Source organism: Cibotium barometz, chromosome 5 (assembly GCF_041138505.1).
Source record: "Cibotium barometz isolate CiBa-2024 chromosome 5, ASM4113850v1, whole genome shotgun sequence".
NCBI classification, from domain to species: domain Eukaryota; kingdom Viridiplantae; phylum Streptophyta; class Polypodiopsida; order Cyatheales; family Cibotiaceae; genus Cibotium; species Cibotium barometz.
The window spans coordinates 23,844,472-23,866,179 of NC_141050.1; the positions used below are offsets into that span (position 1 = coordinate 23,844,472).

At 39.1% G+C, this 21,708-nt stretch overlaps 1 protein-coding gene across 1 annotated transcript; it reads right to left on the reverse strand.

Annotated features, from left to right (window-relative positions):
* Positions 1–300: 300 nt before the first annotated feature.
* Positions 301–2,751, reverse strand: LOC147638241 (uncharacterized). Its single transcript, XM_086798163.1, has 5 exons — positions 2,273–2,751; positions 1,621–1,702; positions 1,457–1,533; positions 1,318–1,377; positions 301–969 (listed from the first exon to the last, which is right to left on the reverse strand). Exons 1-5 carry the CDS (start codon positions 2,378–2,380, stop codon positions 601–603), a joined length of 696 nt encoding a protein of 231 aa, XP_086654289.1. The 5' UTR covers positions 2,381–2,751; the 3' UTR covers positions 301–600.
* Positions 2,752–21,708: the final 18,957 nt, after the last annotated feature.

Sequence of the window (21,708 nt, forward strand, 5' to 3'; positions counted from 1 at the left end):
TAAGCAGCCAACCCCCCACACTACCATGCAGTAGTGTGGCAAGCCAGCCCTTCCACCCTTGTCGAGCCATCCATCTGGAGAACTAGGCCTCACTAACCCCACAGACCATAAAAAAACTGGCTAGTAGAAGACTCCGAGCCATCCATGTGGAGAACTAGGCCTCACTAACCCCACAGACCATGGCTAGTAGAAGACTTCTCTTTACCTTATCAAAGTTTCATAGACTTTTTCCATAGGGCTAGACTAAACATCACTCAAAGATTAGCATATGGAGTTTGTTGACTGGCCATAAAAGTCATAAGCACAACTACATCAATCATTCAAAAGAAATCAATGTTTTAGCAGCCATATAAATTCGTATTTTAAGTTTACACGCAGAGACCCAGTGACTCCTCCGGGGGTTGAACCTTTTACAATGGTAAGGGTGAACACTGACCAGCTTGCCATTAAGATGGTCCCCAGTTCGTATGAACGAGCAATTTCGTGAAAAGAGCATCAGCATCCTCAACCGTGAAGACATAGAAGACAGCGAGCAGTTAATAGAGCCTCAGTGATGCATAATTGTTTCCGAATGTATGAATGTCTGCCCCCATCCTACATCTACATGCCTTGTCCTCGTTGGTTATTAAACCCCTGATTGCACTGTTTTGCACGTGACCCACTGGTGGCTGAATTCCTGTGCAGCATGCTTTTTGACTTCTTGGAGGCACTTGAGTCTACACTGCTGCCATAGTGGAAAGTATCACTGAAGAAGAAGTGTGTTTGGGGTGAAGAGAAGCTGTCCTCGACAATGCAAGACCCGAAGAAGGGGGACGCATTGTAATGACCTCCTTCCCAACTTCGCTTCTTGTCGAAGTTGATGGAGGTTGCAGAGGAAGGGCTGGGGTCATTGCAGGTGGCCAAGTCAGCACTAAACATGCTTACAAACAGCTGCTGCAGTTCCTCAAAGCTGCTGCCCTTCCCGGCCTCCTGTCAGCCCACACAGAAACAATAGGACACACATCACGACAACCCCTAATGGAATTTCTCATTAAAAAACACAAGTTATCTGACAAAAAATTAAGCTTGTAAATCCATCATTTAACCAGAGCAATTAAATTGCAGCTTAAAACTCGCCAACACACAATTTATATCTTAAGATTAGAAAAAACCTAACAGTAACAAAAAGGCTAACTGTAGGTGTAAAGTGCCATATGACCCTTGCATTTTCTCAACTGCTTGCCATCCCTCGCGGCGGAGAGGGGATATCTCGTTAAACAACCTTAACTTTCAAATTATTGAAGATCATATACAACACACACAAACATAAAGTCTCACCTCCGATGCTTGCATGTCAGTCATCATACCAGACATCTCATTAAGGAAGCTGCTCAAGCCCTGCAATGTATGTGTCCATAAGGGGAAGGTATATAGTACCATGCAATCTGTACACATATAGCTATGCATTGACCCCTACCTCTATGTCATCATCATCATCTTCCGGATTGTAAAGGCCATTGTCGTACAGTAATTTCTTCCTCTCATCAGATAGCACTGCATCAGGCATCTTCTCTACAGTCAACACCAGCTACAGAATTAAAAAGACCTTGCAAGGAACTGCCAACATCATATAACCCAAACCTGCATAGGCTTCCTGAATTTCTTGAAATTTAACCTTAGCTTCCGCCCGATCCTGGACACTGCATTTGTCGGGGTGCCATTTCTGCGGGGAAATTTTTCAAAAACAAGGTACAAGGTGCATGATTAATGTAGATGTCAACTATGTCGTGATATAATAATAACATGATGAATGTGAGTGCCAGCTGCGTATGAGTGAGTAATGTCTTTGTCGTGATTAATACTAACATCATGAATGTGATTGCCAGTTGCGTATGAGTGACAACATGAAGAATGTGCATGTCAAGCCTAGCATGACCTCTGCACGCTTCTCCACATCCCTGCTATAACCCTCTGGGATAAAGCTTCTTGATTAGAGAACATCCGGTTTAAGTATATGGTTACCCTAATCGCCCCACTTAATTTCGTCTAAACACAGTCCCACATCACAGATTAGACCTGATTGACCCAATTAAAGCACAAGTTTGAACAGGTTCAATCTAATTCGCAACTAAATCACAGGTTTACCGTAATTCCTATGCCCTGCATATCCCGATTCATGAAAACATCCTATTTCAACACCACTCTTAACCATGATTTACAGCAGAAAACCCTAATTAGACGATCGCTATGAGATTTAGAAGTAAATAAAGCTTGCATGAAATCAAAGGCATACCATGGCAAGTGTCCTATAGGCGCTGCGAATTGCACAGGATGAGGCGCTGTTGGTCAGCCCTAGAACAGAGTAGTACTGCTTGGGCGGCTGCTCTTCACCCGAAGCCATTAGCGGGGAAATAAAAGCTCCTGAAAAGCTTTATCGACGCTCGCCTAAGCAGGCCCTTCGACTCATATCCAACACGAAGCTCCAAGCGATGCAAGCAAAAATAGGGTTAGGGTATTGCGAGAATTAGGTCAAATCCAGCGCGGACGTACAAGGCGGGTTTACGGTCTGCGATCGTTGATTAGGTTGAAGCGAAATCAGTGCAGAGGTATAAAGAATTTTAGGGTTCGGGTTTTGAGACGCATGAAACAAGAAAGGGTTTGGCTGCGCAGACAAGATCGCCAACAAATTTGAGCACAGGAGAATCACAGAGAACAGAGATTTTGCTGATGGTCTGCAGCGAGCTCTGGCTATGGCGAAAATCGGGTTTGTCTAAGAATTACCGCAATTTCGTAATAGAATTGCCGACGTTCTCCCGTCCAAGTAACCCATGATTAGCAGCTGATTTGACTCATTTTATTACTAAGCGTAAATAAGAGGACTTTAAACGTCAAATCATTGGGGGTTTAGCACAGCAACGGTTAAGATTGCGGTGCGTCTCGGCATGGCCATTGGCAGCCGTCCGACGTTTAGATATTTTCGGTAGCCTCTGGAAGCGCCACGGTCGACGGCCGGCAGGGGGTCATCTGGAGTTTCGAAACATGAGCAGACCGCCTGTAGCCGGGCGACGACCAGCTGGGACGCTTCCAGAAAGCGTGCTAGAATAAAGAATGAAATATTGTAGGCTCCAGAACAATCCATTTCCTTTTCAAATTCCAGAGTCCAACCGTACAAATTTTAGTGTTTTTTTTAAAAAAAATTCGGTTTACATGATTGGCCCACTTGCTTTTTTTTTTTGGAACAAAAGATATTTATATTTATAAGATAAAAGATATGAAGACAAAAGTGATTTATGGAGGAGAGATGGGATTTTCTTTGTAGAATTTTAAATGAAGACAAAAATGATTTGTAGGGGACTGTAGGGAAGTTCAGGTTTTACTTTGCTGTATTATTTCAGTATTTTTGGACATCTTTCAAGTTTATATATATATATAATTATTATTGATCTTAAAAAAAAGATAAAAGATAAAAGATATGGTTTATATTCTACTCTATTATATATTTGATTATTTCTCACTTAACCTCTAAAATAAACCAATTGATTTGATTTCAAAGTCAGATGTGAATTTCCCCATTCATCAATATTGTTTACAAACCTACGGTTTACCGGTTTACCATCTGGTCTCCCTCCATCTACAAATCTAGGAAAAGTGTTTAAACACCTTAGTGTTATCAATATGGTTACGCTGTGTGTGTGAGATTTTCACGTCCCTTATTCTGTGTGTGTGTGTGTGTGTGTGTGTGTGTGTGTGTGTGAGAGAGAGAGAGAGAGAGAGAGAGAGAGAGAGAGAGAGAGAGAGAGAGAATTATTGGCCTATAGGACCTTTGAGAGCCACCAAAGTTGTGTGTGTGTGTGTGTGTGTGTGAGAGAGAGAGAGAGAGAGAGAGAGAGAGAGAGAGAGAGAGAGAGAGAGAGAATGGATTACCAATGATTGGCCCGCCCATTGTCCACTCGCTTCTATGGCTTATTCTAATTTCTACTCTCTTTTTTGGGAACAAAAGATATTTATAAGATAAAAGATACGGTTTATTTAACTCTATTTATAAGATAAAAGATATTGATTTCAAAGTCAGATGTGAATTTCCCCATTCATCGATATTGTTTACAAACATACGGTTACCCACTTGTCTCGGCCATCTACAAATCTAGGAAAAGTGTTTAAACACCTTAGTGGTATCAATATTGTTGCACTATGTGTGAGATTTTCACAACCCTTATTGATTGATTGAGAGAGAGAGAGAGAGAGAGAGAGAGGCAAGAGCTAAAAGATGGCCTATGGGACCTTTGAGAGCCACCAAAGTTGTGTGTGTGTGTGTGTGTGTGAGAGAGAGAGAGAGAGAGAGAGAGAGAGAGAGAGAGAGGCACGAGCTAAAAGATGGCCTATGGGACCTTTGAGACCACCAAAGGTGTGTGTGTGTGTGTGTGTGTGTGTGTGTGAGAGAGAGAGAGAGAGAGAGAGAGAGAGAGAGAATGGATTAGATTAATGTTCAATGGAGGCCAAATATGACCGATGTGACCAATTATAACGCCTAAGGCCATGGAAAGTCTTGATCTAACCATGAGAAAAAAGAATGGATTAGATTAATGTTCAATGGAGGCCAAATATGACCGATGTGACCAATTATAACGCCTAAGGCCATGGAAAGTCTTGATCTAACCCATGAGAAAAAAGAATGAAAATATAAACAATGTCTTCAAGCTCGAGGGAGAAAAATATAAACAATGTCTTTTAAGTTCTACAAGTTCAAGGGAGCCAAATACTCGTGCATCAACTAGCTTTTGCTCCTTGAATTCTCTGAATAGGGATTTCCCCTATTGGACTATTGTTTAGCAAAATATAGGGAGAAAGGGAGCTAAGCCAGTGGATTACAGATAATGGCACAACATGCAGGACTTGAATTTGAATACATGTAAACCAATCTTCACACATGTAAACCAATCTTCACACACACTTGAATTTGAATACATGTAAACCAATCTTCACACACACACACCCACAAGTGTTTTTTTTTGGGGTGTGTGTGTGTGTGTGTGTGTGGAGAGAGAGAGAGAGAGAGAGAGAGAGAGAGAGAGAGAGAGAGACAAAGAGAGAGAGAGAGAGAGAGAGAGAGAGAGAGAGAGAGAGACAAAGATAGAGAGCACTTCTAACATAAAAAAACATAAAATATGGCCTATGACAATAGTAATGAGTACAAAGTGGAGACTATTAAAGGTTTTATATTAAGCTAATTTAAGAAATAGACCTAAGGATCTACTTCTAATACACCTATATGTATCACTTTTAGGAATAGACCTAAGGATCTACTAGCTTGTTGAGGTCTAATACACATGTATGTATCACTTTTAGGATGGTATCCAATACCTTCAGCTTCTTGAACCCACAAGTAAAAGCTCACTACCCATTTCCCTCCCCTCCTTGTTGTGACACTAACTTTCTCTTATTTTATTACCCGCCTGAGTTATGCTAATGTGAGTTTCTGTTTTATCCAAAAGGTGGTATCCTTTAAATGTGAGTTTCTGTTTTATCCAAAAGGTGGTATCCTTTAAATGTGAGTTCTAGTGATATCCAAAACATGGTATCCTTTAAGTTCCATATGATGATGGATACCTCTTCTACTAATGCGCAAGGGACCTCATTTGTTGAACTTGCTATCTTGAACCATTCATCAAGTAGACCTTCCACTATGATCTTGCAAAAATACATGGTAAAGAAATCAAATATCAAGCAAATATTAGAATTTACAGATGAGAGTTTGAGTGATTGGTCTTTCAACTTTTGTGAGAATGAAGTTTCCCCTTAAATTATGACTTCTTGCTTAGTGGGACCACTTGGATTGAAAAATTATAGTATTGGATACATAAAATTGCACTTCAAAAGGTCCAACATGATAAGTAAGGAAAGGCCACACAAATTGCACCCTTATAGAACTCCTTGTAGGGTATACCTAATTTTTCTTACAGAAGGTGTTGTTATAATCAAAGCATCAATTATATAGGCAAAAACTAAATCTAACTAAATAAATATTATGAGTACTTTGAAACAATCTAACCATTTGGTTGAAAGCTCTGGGTATCCCCTTCTTAGGACAACATTTCAAAGCACTCCCTCATCCCTTACTTCGTCTATCTACAAACCTCTTGGCATCCCCTTCTTAGGAAAACATTAATGACCCAATGTATTTTGAATATAGCCTTTATATAATAAAATTTTTACTAAGCTTCCTCTATCATGGAAATGTCCACCAATGTATTTTGAATATAGCCTTCATCTATTTTTTTTTACTAAGCTTCCTCTCTCATGGAAATGTCCATCTTTAGGTTCAAAAAACTTTGAAAGCACTTCCTACTTCGCTTAAATGTTGCACAATATCTTTCTTATATTTTCCTTTCTTTCTCTTACATTTCTTGTCCTTCCACCATCATTCCAATATCCCAAGCACATGCAAATCTCATGTTGCCTACCAAGAAAAAACCAATTGGCACTAGGTACTCACCTTATTGGTTGGTCTCTTGACAAAGTACCTTTGTCATGCACACATGTGCACATCAAACACTCATTGTTCGAATTATAATTTTCTTTGTACACCTCATCTGTTTATACAAAAGACACTTTTTAAAGATCTTGTTACTAGGCCAGTGTCAAATGTTGACTTTTCTTGATTTGCTGATACATATCCACCACCAACTCAATTCAAACATATGTTTTTTTAAAAGACCATGTGTGTGCATCATTTGCAAACTTTCTTCTTGCACATTGTAGCTTGATTATTGACTTTTGTATTTTATCTCATAGTGCACAAGTTTCCCCAATCAACAAATGCCCTTTTGTTACCTTTGAATTTTAATTAGTTAATGATTTAGTTGTGTGAAGCCTTCTTGGCACCAAGAGAATGTTTATGTTGTGTATTTGACTCCAAAAGTACTTTCTCACTCTCAAAAGTATGGTGTTCTATGTCATTAAATGTATATATATATATTTTGACACTTTCTACATGGTTGTATGCGCTGTTCTCCAAAAACCCACCTCCAAACATGTTAGTAGTTACAAAAAGTATGCCCCTTTCTTATACCCATCTACCCACCCTCACCTTTACATGCATACATGTGAGCCCATATATATTAACTTGCCTATATAGGGCACTATATCACTAAGATGCAACTTGGATTAGACAAATAATTTATTATAAACACAATGATGATGCCATGTCAAAGGAATGTCTCTTGAGGAGCTTAAAATTGAAGGAATTATTTGTAAGCAGACATTAAGATGCTTCTTTTGTGTTGTTGATTAAAGAACTTAAGCATGGAGCACGTGTTGCAAAAAAGTATATTTTAACATAACTTCAACACAACTCTTAGATTTTATAAACATATAGATTATAACAAGATTCTTAACCTCTCCTTCTAGTTGTTCAAACAACTTATAAAAATAAAAAGGTGAAAAAGGAAAAAATACTATAAAATAGTTTATGCACACATCATCAAACATCTAAGCCACATAATTTTATACAGAGATCCATATATTGAACAACAAGGGTATGAAAGCCAATAAGGTTGAGATAAGCAATAATGCAATAATAATTATAATAGTAATAAGTATATGTTCAAATCCTTTTGGTAACTCCCTCATTCATCTCAGCTTCCTCTATAGTATAGAAGTAAACCTTACTCCATGCTCCTTTGGGTCTTTGAGTTTCTTAATCTCTTCTAAGGTTTTGCTTTTCTTGGTGAAGGCTTCATGGAAAATTATGCCTACTAGTAGTTGGCTCATTTCTTTTGCAAGGTATAAGAATGCTATCTTAAGAATCCTTTTTTTTTTCTAACATGAACAAAGAAAGGGCTATTAACAAATACATACAAAATGTGTTATTTCAAAATGAATCATGATTCCTAAGAGAAGGAAAATTGGATAATATCTTTGAGAAATGGAATGTGGATGCTTAAAAAATGTAGACATGTTGGATATCCTCATTGTTTACTATTGAGAAGGAAAATTGGATAATATCTTTGAGAAATGGAATGTGGATGCTTGAAAAATGTAGACATGTTGGATATCCTCATTGTTCACTATTGAGAGTGTAATAGATATAACACCTACATCGCATCGATTATCTGGTGCCTTACAATGAAGTGGAGGATTAATGGTAGTGAGATTTTTTGGAAACCCACAAAATTAGAGGATGTTAACCACTTTGGTTGACATTGCCAATGATTTTTATAAGGCGATTGCTCTATCTTTTTGTAGTACTTTTGTAGCATGGCACTGTTAAAACTGATAAAGTGGCCTAGCATTAAGCTTCAATGTAAATGAAAAAGTCAATAGACTTCATTGCACCATAAGAAATGCAAATGGAATTTAAGTCAGTAGACTTCATTATGCCATAAGAAAGGAGCTGGTGGAGCTAGTCAAGTAAAATTAGAAACTATTTTAAGTTTTGTCCATTCACAACGTGAAATTGTTTCCTTGTATATAAGACACTTCTGTAGAGACTTTTGCTCTTTCTTGGTTTCCTTGAACGATATGAAAGACACTCTCCCCAATGACCAGGCAATCGTCCTTGAATATATCCACACATCCATGAATCTCATGACTTCATTTCACTAAGACCATTTAGATTTGTACAATTTAGAGTCGATACTATCTAGAGTCAGTACTACTTAAAATCCCTCCATCCATACATTCACTCTAGATATGATGCTTGATGCTTGAGGGATTTTTTTTGCACTTATCCAAACCTTGTCAGTTAATATAAGCCAACACGCAACTAAGGTGAATTACAAACCCAAGCAAGAGGGATGTTAGATGTTTCACTCTATGGTTGACTGGGGATGCTTGAGATACGTTTGCGAGATCATTGTACCATGTTGGTATTGTGGGTGTGATACCATATTAATACTGACATGCTAGTGTTATTGGTATATGTATTTGGCGCCATTCTAGTTATTAATATTGCAGGTGATTTACCATGTTATTGAGCTAGCACTGTTGGTGTTATATGTTTGTGCCTATGAATGTAATTGGGATTACTTGTAATTAATTGTTTTAGCCAATGTGATTGATGCTTGTGATTGAGTAATAGGTGTTGAGTAGTGTAAGGGTATCGATTAATGTATTAGGTTTGAGCGTGATGAGAAAGGGTTGCCATGTGTTGTATTTATAGCAATGTGAAACTTTTCATATTTAATTAATGTTGATTGTTAGTAATTGGTGTTGTGTAGTGTGAGGGTGCCGATTGAGGTATCATGTTTGTGAGGGTGGTGTGTGGGTGCCAATCATGGTGTCATCATGCGGAGTATTTATGGCAATGTGCCAAATTTCATATTTAATTAATGCCATATTTTGGCTTTCATCGGGAGTTTTACTTATAATGGAAATTTATATTCCATGGTTAGCACATCTTAGATGTGTAGAAAATAAATCTATTTATTATAAAGGTAGTGCACAAGGCACCATGGATACTTTTGTAAAAGAAGACCCAAATTTGGATGAGCAAGCTATTATTGGCTTCATGGTTCTATTTTTGGAAATACCATGGGAAGGGGAGCCACCACAATCTATGGAAAATTGCTTGACATAAGAGGTTCCATAAAGGAAAGCACATAGCTTAATTACTACAAAGAGTTTTTCACAAAAAGAGTGTTACAAAAGTTCTCACATAGAGTGTGAGGGTACACCTCTATAGCTCCACAAAAAGAAGTCTTGTATCTCCCACAAATTCCTCCACCTCCCCTATGATTCCTCCACCTCACATATGATTTCCGCACCTCTCCTACTATAGTCTACACACAAATCTATTTTAGGACTTTGGTCAAGTGTCTTTCTAGTCTATTTTAGCATTATTACTATCAAAATTCTTGCTATCTATACCATCCTTTACAGATATCAAGAAAAAGAATAACATCAAAGCTCAATGTTTCTCTTTTAATGTGAAAGACAATAAGTAGCATATACTTTGGCAATGGCTCCACTGAGAACATATGTGCACCATTGTTTGTTCACACTACCACAAGTAATGGCTTCTTGAGTCTTGGTAGTAAATTATGTTCCAATATGTAGAAGATACATAAGAGACAAGAACTACCATGACTATTTTCTTTTTAAAACCAGTTCTTCAAGAATTAGGAGATAATAATGTTTTACATTAAAGGTCATTCTAAGTTTGTACTTGATAAGGTCATTCATGTTTAGTGTCTTATGAAGTTTAGAGACTATGTTGTTAGGGTTTCTCCCTCTTGGTTATTTTTATATATAACATAAAGGTCATTCTAAGTCTGTACTTGATAAGGTCATTCATGTGTAGTGTCTTATGAAGTTTCTAGACTATGTTGTTAGGGTGTCTCCCTCTTGGTTAATAAGGATGTCATCAAGTGGCTAGGGCCAACATTTTCTCTTTCACATTAGTGTGAGGTTTCATCATCCAACAATTAGTTATGGAATGAAACTCATTCTTCTTGTGAGTGACTTTAAAGTTTTTTCTTTTTTCATGATGGTAAATTAATTTAATGAACAATATACACATAAAGAAAAGTAAAAGAGCTTACTTATTTTGCTTCTTTTGAACTGGCGAGAACAGTACTTATTTTGCTTATTTTGCTTCTTTTGAATTGGCGAGAATAGTGCTAGAGATGAGAAATCTGGTTGACTTGTGTTTTGCTTTCATTTCTAAACTTCATTGGGTCACTACAAATATACTATAGAAAATGTCTCCTAGAAAGTCCACTCATCCAACCACTCTTAGGTACTTAAACTCTACCTCTTCTTTAATCATTAATATGTTACATTACTAGTCCATGACCATTATTCTCATAATAGCCAAGTGATTCATATGATAATATACTTTTAAAATATTGAATTAAAAGTAAACACTAAGAAATCCATTAAGTAAGAACATAACACCAAAAGTACTAAATAAAGTGTGAAATTATTCTCTTTACCCTTGATTCTTTTTTCTTTTACTAATGGTTCTTTTTTTGTAACCTTTTCCATGAAGATGCTTTTGCAACTTCTCACTAATCTATGCAAATAAGAAGAATAATCATGGATTAATTATGAGGTTTTAAAAACAAAACTTTTAGAAATAGAACTAATAATAAATTTAAGATACATACCTTCCTTTCTCTATGACTCTTTTTTACAAGGTTGTTTGTATCTTTCAATGCATCGTTCATAGAAGAGTTATTGCATAGTTTTGCTCTCTTGAAAGTACCATATTCTATCTAATAATCTCTTAAAGCGTGTCTCATCCAACACATCATCTAAAAACTCTTTTGAATGAGCATTTTAGTGTGACAACAGAGAGTGAGGACAAGCTAGCACACCCACATAAGGAAAGTTATTGTTGTTGTTAGCAAGAGCCAATGGATTCAAAACATGATAAATGCATTATACTTAACATTTTGCATTACAAACACACGTCAAATAAAAAAGGCATTATACACTTATAATTATCATAAAATGAGCATACCTCATCAAAGATTGAATGTTGCATCATTTTAGCTTGCTTAATAAACGTTTATACATATATTTAAAACCAAAATATTTTGTTACAATCAAAGGAAAGCTAAAGAAAATGTAACCTCTATGGGGACGCCCATTATTTTATTTCGAGATATTTTATTTTGGATGTGTCTTTTATTTATATCATCTACCAAGATTAATGTGTTTAATTAGTTGTGTGCACTAACTAATATTACCTTTGGATGAAGGCGATGAATGAGTGGTAGATTATGTGTTAATCGGGGGAGGAACATGTGTTGGACAACTATGGGATATTTTGGAAGACATGTGAACACCTTTTATGGTTTCATGTTTAGGCATTAATATCTTTTTAAGGCTAAGGCCTCATACCTTTTTACATACCAAATAGTATTTTGTACTTTTTGTAGGCCCAAGACTTTATATTATTACTTGCTATATTTTTGTAGAGCTTGCATGCTTATAAACTTAAAAAGCACTTGTGCTTTGTTTTTAGAAAGAAATTTTCTAATACATATAAATATGGGTGAGTGGTACAAGAGCCACACTTATCCCAAGGGAGATTCAACCTAATCTTATGTCGACAGTGATCTCTACTCTATTTTTTATCTCTCTTATTTATTTTGTGGTGATTTTATTGGAAAGTTCCAATCCATCCGGAGGATTTTTAGTAGATAGATACCCCAAATCTGTCTAGCATTCTTGGACTCTCCCAGAGTCAGGATATGATCACCTTTGCCTTTGAAAGATCTTTTCAGTAAAATATGTTGGAAGTTCCAGCTCCTCCAATGTCTCTTCCTCCCGTTAGCAATTGTACAATGCCTGCAAGAGTGTTCAAGGTGACTGTTTGCATGCATTCATCAATTGAATACAATGAGTCACGTATCCAAGTTCCACCAAGGACGACATCATACTCAAGGGGATCTGTGGGGTGGTAACATGGAATCTAAATTCCACATCTCCACCAATTGTTTGAGTAGCATAGCTAAAGTAACCGAGAACTTCAATGTTTTGTCTATATTGGCTCCTCTTGTAAGACCATTGTCTATAGGGATGAATTTAGGTTGTCCCAATGACACCCAAGTGTCTGTTGTCATGATGTTATGACTAACTCGAGGGCTTATCAAGGCTTGCTTGCGCTTAACATCATTGCCTGTAAGGAAATCTAACCATACCATGATAGAATCTTCAAGAGGAACCATGGATGTTTCAGTTTGTGTTTTAGCTTCACATCCCGTTTCTGTTTCATATTCCCATTCACTTTCGTCCTCTTTTTGTGTCTCAGCTTTTTCAAGAGTACCCAATGTGTATAATGGCACACTTGGTTCTCTGACAATTCTAACTGAGTTCTGTTTGGAAATTTGTGAATCCTCACACTCCTATTTTATGGAGCTTTTTATGTCTTGGTATAACTCATGTTGAGCCCTTAAAGGTACAAGTGCTGATGCTATGCTGGCTTCACCATGAGAGAAGAGCATTCCTCCAAATGAGGTTTTGAGAGACTGCTTTAATTTCATAAGGGATTCATCGAATTCCTCACGTGCTTTTTCAACCGCATAATTTGTGCAATCTGTCACACTAATGAGTCTTCTATAGAGAGTATGTCTTTCTCTTGAAAGGGGAAGCGGTACTCCTCTAGGTTCTGTATTTTGGTTGCTTTTTTAGGATTGGCATTATTAGGTTCAATCACAACTGGTGATCCTGTAAGACACTCAACCATGCTAAGCATGCTCTCTTGATGAGCTTGGTTTTTGCATGTCTCATATTCATGTGATCATGATTTTCAATTTGGGGTGGTTGGGCGGGTTTTAGTTTCTTGATTGGTCTATTAAGTGCACTGAGTGACGAACTTGTTTCATCCTCACTAAGTGACATACTAGAACTTGTTTCATCCTCAGTAAGTGACGTACTAGAACTTGGTCTAGTTTCTTGATTGGTCTATTAAGTAGACGAACTTGTTTCATCCTCACTAAGTGACTTACTAGAACTTGTTTAATCTTCTAACTTTCTTTGGATCTTCTAACTTTCTTTGGATCGTTAGGTTTTCATTATGTTTTCCCATGCGAGGAGATCAAATTAGGGTTTTTGTATCCGATGTCGCACATGTGGGTGCTGTGGTTTGAGTGGTGGCCTTTGAGGTGGATGCTTCTGCATCATGTGTAGATTTTGGCTCTTTTGGGTTTATGTCCTCCACAAGCCCCTCGATTAACTGCCTCTTGAGTGGTTTCTACCCTTTTGACTGTTTCTGTTTAGTGCAAGGGAGATGGAGGTTTTGAGTTATTTGTAGATGAAATGGGACACTGGCTAGTATCATGACCAAAGGATTTACAATATATGCAGTACAGAAAAACAGGTGCCTTGTATGCACAATGTGGATTGGGATAGTCGTTTTAGTGATTACACTAAACACAAGGGATTTTGCTCCTCACTGAACACAAGGGATTAAGGATGTTTGGCTTTGAAGGATTTCATCCTCTCTTAGAGATAAGCTGTTTTTCTTTAAGCCCATCATGAAACATTTCTTCAATTGAGAATTGTTTAATTTTTTCCATGACTCACATTGTGAGTTTTATCCGAAGGATAAAGTCTCTAATGGTTTCGTTTAGTTTATACTCAATTGAATAGAGTTCTTTGCTACACTCCACTGATCACCTTGTCTTGAAAAGCCCTGGATAAAGGCTGACTTCAAGGTTTCGAAGTTGGTCTTGATCGGCCGGCATCAATGTGATGAACCATCGACTAGCTTTTCCCTCAAAGGATAGGTTCAACGCATGTATCTTGGTGGGGCAGTTTGGATTTCAAAAGGCTTCACATCTCTGTTCAAACATTTGAATGAATTGAATAGGATCAATTGTTCCATCGTATTTGCCCATGATTTTGGAGATCTGTACAGCCGTATTTTTGTATGAGTCACTAAGGCCGAATGTGAGTGCTCTTGTGGATAGGGACTCACTTAGTCCTTGGGCAACCCCCTTCCTAGACTAGTTAATATGTCCAAGGTGTGGGTATCTAGGGGTTGGAAAGGGTTGGTACCTATAGGATTTGTGGAAATGTTAGGTAAAGGACTAAAGCCCGGTGTGTGATTGAAGTGACAGGGGGTGTAAAACCTGATGACACTCTTGTTGTTGGCATGACAAATGGTATTGGGAGTTGCAGTTGGAGCATAGATCTTAATGGCTCGTCAGCCATTGGGTTAAGTGAGAGTATTGGCCAGCATAGTCCCTCTATCATTGCAACTCCTTAATGAGAAAGCACAAGCGTTTTTTTAACTTTTTAGATTTTCTCACAGCCTGCAGCCTCAGAAAACATGGCGTACTCTTTGTTGGGTTAAAAGAGTGTCCATTTGCCCTAATTAGCGTAGACGCTACATGCATGTGAACGACCTCTTAAGGATATTTGTCTAGAAAAAGTGCATGCTAGTAACTTCCCAGATGGAAGAGGAGGTCCTAAAACCTATTTTCCATCAATCTCAAGATGAATTTTTTTTCCTATTTCGCAACCTGTTTTTGGTGTTCCAAAAGGAATTTAGAAAAACTTTGTATGAGAGAGTGGTAGTATTTTTGGAGTACTACAACTTTGTCTCTCTAAGTCATTTGTGATTTTGTCATTTAGACCCTTAAAAATTAGCCTGAATATGGTTCATTCTTTACAAAACAAAAAAGAGAGCTATTTCTCACCAAATCACATACAAATCTCCATCAAATCCACATCTTTTTCATGGGAAACCATTAATCAAGACAATGGGCACGCAATAGATAATGTGTAGATTAGAGAAAAAACGATGGAAAAAGCTAAGGGATGGCTCCCCGATAGCAGCGCCAAATATGATATGGCTCACCTAATAAGAGATTACCTGGTGAACCGCAACTATCGTAAGGATCTTTCCAATGGCCGAGCTTGTAACCCTTGAGGTCTCCAAACTCTACAACTCCTTGAGAAGCATTTCGACCGTGCCTCCCATGAGCGTTGTCACACCACCGCGTTGCGCTACAGGTTCTCGTCTCCCTCCTCTCACCTCTTCACTCACACACACTCACTAGCATGCATTAGAGGAGAGAGAGATTAGTATCAACAAGACTCTATTGCACAATGGGAGAGTATGTTGTATTATGAGAGATATTCACTTATATACATGGCCGGCCATAAGTGTTCACACAATTAAATTGTGGCTAGCCGGGTACTTTAGGCTCATAAGAGGCCTAATGCTATTACAATGACTACTCTTATAATATATCCATGAAGTACATCACTTGGGACTTCATCCTAACTCGCTACCACATACTCTTGAAGCGGGAATTGCCTTGAGTATTCCATCGGACCATTACAGGCGCCTGTCCAAGTTGTAGCTTTGGATACCATTGCTTCATATCTTGAATGTATGACCCTTTGGTGTATCTACCTTGACTCCTTGATGTAAGATAATGGTGGTAGCTCTTATTAACCTTAGGAATGGGTTAACAGTATGCAAAAGCGTGCACCAAGAGTACAAGTGATTGGACAAGGGTACAAGTGCTTGGAGGAGCTTGCCCAAAAATCAAAAGGGTTAAAAACCTTTGGGAAAAGGTTGGATAGTTTATGGGAATTGTATGGGCCATTTGATCAAGAATAAGATTAAGGGCTAGAGATTAAGGAAGTCTTTTTCAAAAATCACCTTTGTTTAAACCAAAACCACTCTTCCTCTTACAAAACCACATTTCTCTTTTTAAAATTTTTTGCACAACTAATTCCTAGTTGATGAGAGGACTCCTCTCAGGGCCCCACATGACATCATTCAAGGTAGCCAACAAGGTTTGAATCCATAACCTCAGGCACATCAACCAAAACTTTAATAACTGAGCTACCGCTCGATGAGTAAAAAAACCACCTTTCTCATTAACCCCTCAAAGATCAAGCCGTATGGATGAAAGCTCCATCTTCCTAATCTCGGAATTGCTAAGCTTATGACACTAAGGAATTCCATAAATTTTCATTCATCTTTTTTTTTCCTCCATCGCTTTTTTTCTCACATGTGGTGCCGTCAGATTTTTTTTTCCTCTTTCTTTTGCACTGCCAACGCATTGATCATTTTAAAGCTTTAATGTTTAAAGTTTTAACTTTTATATTAAAAAAATCATTTCTTTCCGTGCTTCGCGAAGCTAGTTAATTTTTTCTCCTTATTTTCTCCCTCCTCTTCTTGTGCCCAATCACTATCGGCTGTGCCGTGTAAGCTTTTGTTTTGTGTCAAAGCTTTTATATTAAATCTTTAAGCCTTAAATGCTTTCTGTAAAAGCTTTATGTTATAAAGTTATAAAATAATCTTTACATGCTTATAAAATTAAAACTAAAAAAAAACTCTTATCTCCCCTCACATAAAATTTTTAGAACAAATTTACCGCCTTCTCGAGATTTCGAGAGCTATTTGGTAAAATTTCAGGAGTAACAATCCCATAGCTATTCTACCATGAGCAACAATTTTGGCTAGTTGTTTTGCTAATCGGGGATTTACAAATCAGTTTATCCAACATCAAGGAATTATTTTCACATCTTCTTTCCTGATTGCACTCGGCTTCAAAATTCTATTTTCTCATCGACATCAAGTGGGATGATAAAGTTTATTTTTCACTCAGTGGTAATCAGATAAGCTTACTCATCTTACTAATTTATTTTCAAACTTTCATAAAAATTTTCATTTATTCTTCTTTCAAAAATTCCTCTATAATGGCCAAGTACAAGTATTTTTTTACATGCTTTGAAATAAGAAAATCAACATTTTTTTAAAGGTTGTAATTATAGCCTTGTAGCTTTATTAGAAAAAGCTATTTGCTAGAATTGATTCATATTCACAGGTTTCAACTAAGCTGAATCTTCTTTCATAAAGTGTATTTTTGAACCTTGACTAGTCCATGATTAGGAAAGTGACCAAGATTGTATTAGTAACTAAAAGCTTTAAATTGTATATTTAAAGAACCTTATATCTTACAACGCTTAAAACCTTAAAGCTTTGTAAATTTCCTTTAAAATTTGAAAAGGCTTCTTCAAAATTAAACATCGTAAGTGACAATCAATAGAAGATCTTCAAGGCTTAATCCAAGGCTTGTTTACCTAGATGAGCATTCTGCTTATATGAGAGAGGAATAAGAGAAGAGCTAAGAGAAGATGTAAGGGTGGTTCGGGAACATGCACTTAGCAAAATCTAAGAGCCTGGGTTAACTCCTCGATGTGAAGCCACTAGGGGCTCACCCCACCACCACTTGTGTCACCCAAGTGCAGCTTTCCTTGAGCTAGGTAGAGCAATGAGAGAAGGAGCTATGGAAAGCTCAACTCCTATCTCAATGCCTTCATGTGTGCTAGAGAGAGAGAGAGAGAGAGAGAGAGAGAGAGAGAGAGAGAGAGAGAGAGAGAGAGAGAGAGAGAGAAAAGAAGAAGAAGAAGAAGAAGAAGAAGAATAAGAAGAGGGAGAGAAGACAAGAAGCAAGCACACACTCACAATCAAGCAAGCAATCATGCATCAACACACAAGCTTACCACCATAGCCACAAGAGATTAAGAGGAAAGAAGAAGAAAGGGATTGTATATCCTTTTCATATTTCTAAGTCACTTATATATATAAGCTCTCTTTTTACAATGGTCGGCCACCCAGTATTGATTGGGGGCCCAAAACTAGTTCTCTAGCTCTATGTACATCTAGGTTTTGTAGCTCATGGCCGGCATTACACGTCGTAAGCTCGGTCATCCCATATCTTTTTACATGAAGCACTTAGCACGGTTTTTCATAAAAATAAATTACATGAAGTGTAACCATGCTCTGAGTAATGTTATCCATTGTGGTTAACATACCCCTATCCCTAATTCAGGTACTTCCTCCTCAGAATTAGCAAGAAAGCCCCATGGTGGTAGTAGAGGGAGTAGGTGCGGACAAAATCGTATCATGATTTGGGGTATTGGGGGGGATGATGTACAAATCTTTGTAGCTTGTCATGAAGGCTGTCTCCATCATGTCTTCAGAGGCGCTCTTGGACATTCATTGTATGCGCTCGTAGTACCCGAATAGTTACTTCAGTGTGGGGCCTTTATTGATGTCGAAGGCAAGGCCTTGTTCTCCTTCGACATAGTGGTGCCAAGTAGGGAATTTGGCCAAGAGGGTGATGATCAAGTGGAAGAAGCAGATGGTGGTGATGATGGAGGGTTCAGGCACCTACCATACTTGGCATTGAATGCGGTCATCCGGGTGATCATGTGTTCTTTGGTGTATGATCTGCAAAGAAGTGGGGGGTTTCACCAAGGGAAGCTAAATGGGAGCGAGGGCCGTGAGGAGGGTTCTAGGGGTAAGGTTGTGGGTAGGTGGGTCACCAACACGGGTGGGGGAATCATTTCCCTCATCACCATCATTATCATCATCATCATCATCGACGACAGATCTTCTGGAGAAGAAGAAGGCCTCGACTTGTCAAGCCTCTTCGATGGGAAGTCTTGGGGGAAAGCCACATGTGAGTCATCAAACTAGATAATAGTAGTGGTTGTAATAATTTTTAGTTGACGGTAGACCCTAATGTACAGTGTAAGGAGGCCTCGGGGGGAGTATGATTTGATGGCGCACCGATGAAGAGCTTTGTAGGCCATGTAGATGTTAGGCCATCCTTGTCATCATTCCATGTAGGCGAGGGGAGTAAGTGACTCAAAGGAGGTATATGGGTATGGATGGAGGCCAAGGGGCATGATGAGCTTGATGGATGCATCGATGTCTATGGCTTTTCCGTGCTCTAGGAGGTGGGCTCAAGTTTAGAGGATGGTAGTGAGAGGATGGATGGGGAGGGTGAAGAGGATTGTGGGGTTATTAGAGGAGATTTGGCTCTCAAAGAAGAAGGTGACAAGTAGGTTAATGGAGTCGAGAGGGATTTTGGTTATGAGGTAGGAGAGGGTAGATGCAGTGATGGGCTGATCTAGAAGGATATTGTGTTGGAGAAGGTTTAGTTGGAGGGCCTAGAATTTGAGCTCGAGGATGTGGGTGAGGTTTTGGGGTGGATAGTGGTAGCATCCATCAAGGTGTCAAACTTGTGTTTTGTTTCGATTGATGCATGTCATCCCGAGGTTATTGGATGCGCTTGATTAGTGTGCTCCTTTGTTACTAGTAGCTACACATCCTTTTGCACCATGGTCTTCTCCAGTGACGTGTTTGTAGGTTCTCAAAGGATGTGCAGATCTGGTTGCGGTCATCTTGGGTGATTTGGGTGATGCGACATTTCTCTTGTGCTTTCTGTCAGCAAGGGAGTAGGCCTCGTGGCTTGGCTTCTTCCTGGGCCATGTGGAGATGCACTTGTAGATGGTCTCGATAGCATGCAAGGCTGTGTGGAGATGCACTTGTAGATGGTCGACAACATGCAAGGCTTCGGTGAGGCTTCATTCCCAATCCACAAGTGAGGCTTGAATTTGGGCATTGGCATGTAGAGCAGCCTAGAGGTCCTACTAGATTTGGATAAGATCTACCCTATCCAGGAGCAATGTTGACTAAGAGGACATTACCTACTTGTGTTGGTGCTGCATGTAATCCATTATGGAAGTAAGAAGCTCCCTAGATAGGTTGGAGAAGCATGCCACCATAAAATCTAGGAGAGCACCATGGGGAGGTGTGGATACCCTAGAAAATGGCATGTTGGGAGGGAGCAGAAGCATCTAGCCTACACCCAACATAATGTATCCTTGGTATGGCATTATGTAGAGGGTGAGGCAGAGGGGCCTTCATCGAGGCAAGTTGGTGAGGGTGACGGGAGGGGTTGGGCACTTGGGGTGCTAGGAGGAGTGGAGTAGTGTCTCCTCTAAGAATTGCGAGGTCTTGTGAAGTTCCTCCTCTTCAGTAGCTTTGCGGTGCACCTATTCCTCCTAAGGGTCAAAGTGTTAGCGCTTGGAGGGGGGAGTGGTGGGGGAAGGCTTGGGCTTTGGTGGGAATGGGGTGAGGGATAGTGGTGTCTCCCTATAAATGGATGGGTTTGGGCAACTCTTCCCAACCTGCTACATGGAATAAAACTTTGGTGAGTAGGGAGGAGGCTGCTAGCTTGCCTTGTGGGTTTGAGTATACAACATGGAGCTCTTTGTGCAAGTACTTGAACTAATTGATAGGCACACCCTGATGGACTCTGGAACAAGAGTGAAGAGGTCAGTTTGAAATGATTCCCCCAACATGTGGTGAGGAGGAAGGAAAGGTTTCATGCCAACATCACCAATTCCTGGCGGGTGATGTTATGCCAATCCATGCCATCCTTAGTTGTGGGGCCCTGGAAGGTGTCACACACACACCTCATGACATGATGCATATAGGGCTCACATAGGCCAGCTCAATTCTGGAGAGTTGGAGTGCGTCTTTGACCAAATCTAGACTTAGGTGTATGGTGAACGGAGCTCCTTCTGAGTCTAGGACCTACTCGGTTGCCTGGCCAGTGTTGTAAATCTTGATGAATTAGAGGTAGTTAAGGAGGTCAAGTCCCTAGGGCTCCATTGTGGGTAAACCATCGAGCCCAATTTTCTCTAGGTGTGCGACCACTGTGGGCTCCACGATGGCATGGTAGCATAGCTCAGTGTAGTAGAGCAGCTTGTTCTCCACCTTGTGCATGTTCTTCATGATGCGGCTACGAATGACATGGATGTCAACCCACTTCATAAGTGCCTCACCCAGATGAGAGAGCTGGGTGGGGTGTTTGCCATATTCCTTAAATCAATGGCCAGCCTGTCGTCTCTTCTTCTGGGGAGTTTGGGCGATGACCTTGAGAGAGGATTCAGAGTGCTTGATAGTGGCCATTGCAATAGGTGAGGAAGAGGTGGCAAGAGGGCAAGAGGCTGCTGAAAATTGAAAGAAAAAAAGAAAAGAGTTTGGCTAGAGAGCAAGAAGAAAAGTGGGAAAAATAGGTGTGGTGGGCCCTTATATAGATTTCTAAGGAGGTACGCCCATGGCTTTGTAGAGGAACGACAGTTGTGGATTGGTAGAACAAACAGTGTTAAGTGGTTTTTGTGAACCCTAAGAGTACATAAAATAATACTAGGATGGAATGTAGGGAGACTTAGAATACACACAAAACCATGCTTTTGATGTTAGGCAAATCAGTTGATGTAAGATTTTAGTTGGGATGAATTCTTTAGTTGTGTGATCATTATTCTTGTACATATAGCATGATGTGATTACATTGTTAAGGGAATAAGGGAACATGATGATAGTTTTTCTTAACCCATGTATATCGGGGAAGGTTCAACCGTAAAATCCAATGCACACAAATGATGATGGTGATA

What these genes read in the sequence shown, in the direction of transcription:
- LOC147638241 (XM_086798163.1), bottom strand. Translation starts at nt 2,380, where the DNA reads ATGGCTTCGGGTGAAGAGCAGCCGCCCAAGCAGTACTACTCTGTTCTA. An exon ending in ATGATGATGATGACATAGAG is followed by an intron (nt 1,378 to 1,456) that starts GTAGGGGTCAAT and finishes CATACATTGCAG; the next exon opens with GGCTTGAGCAGCTTCCTTAA. An exon ending in CTGACATGCAAGCATCGGAG is followed by an intron (nt 970 to 1,317) that starts GTGAGACTTTAT and finishes GTGGGCTGACAG; the next exon opens with GAGGCCGGGAAGGGCAGCAG.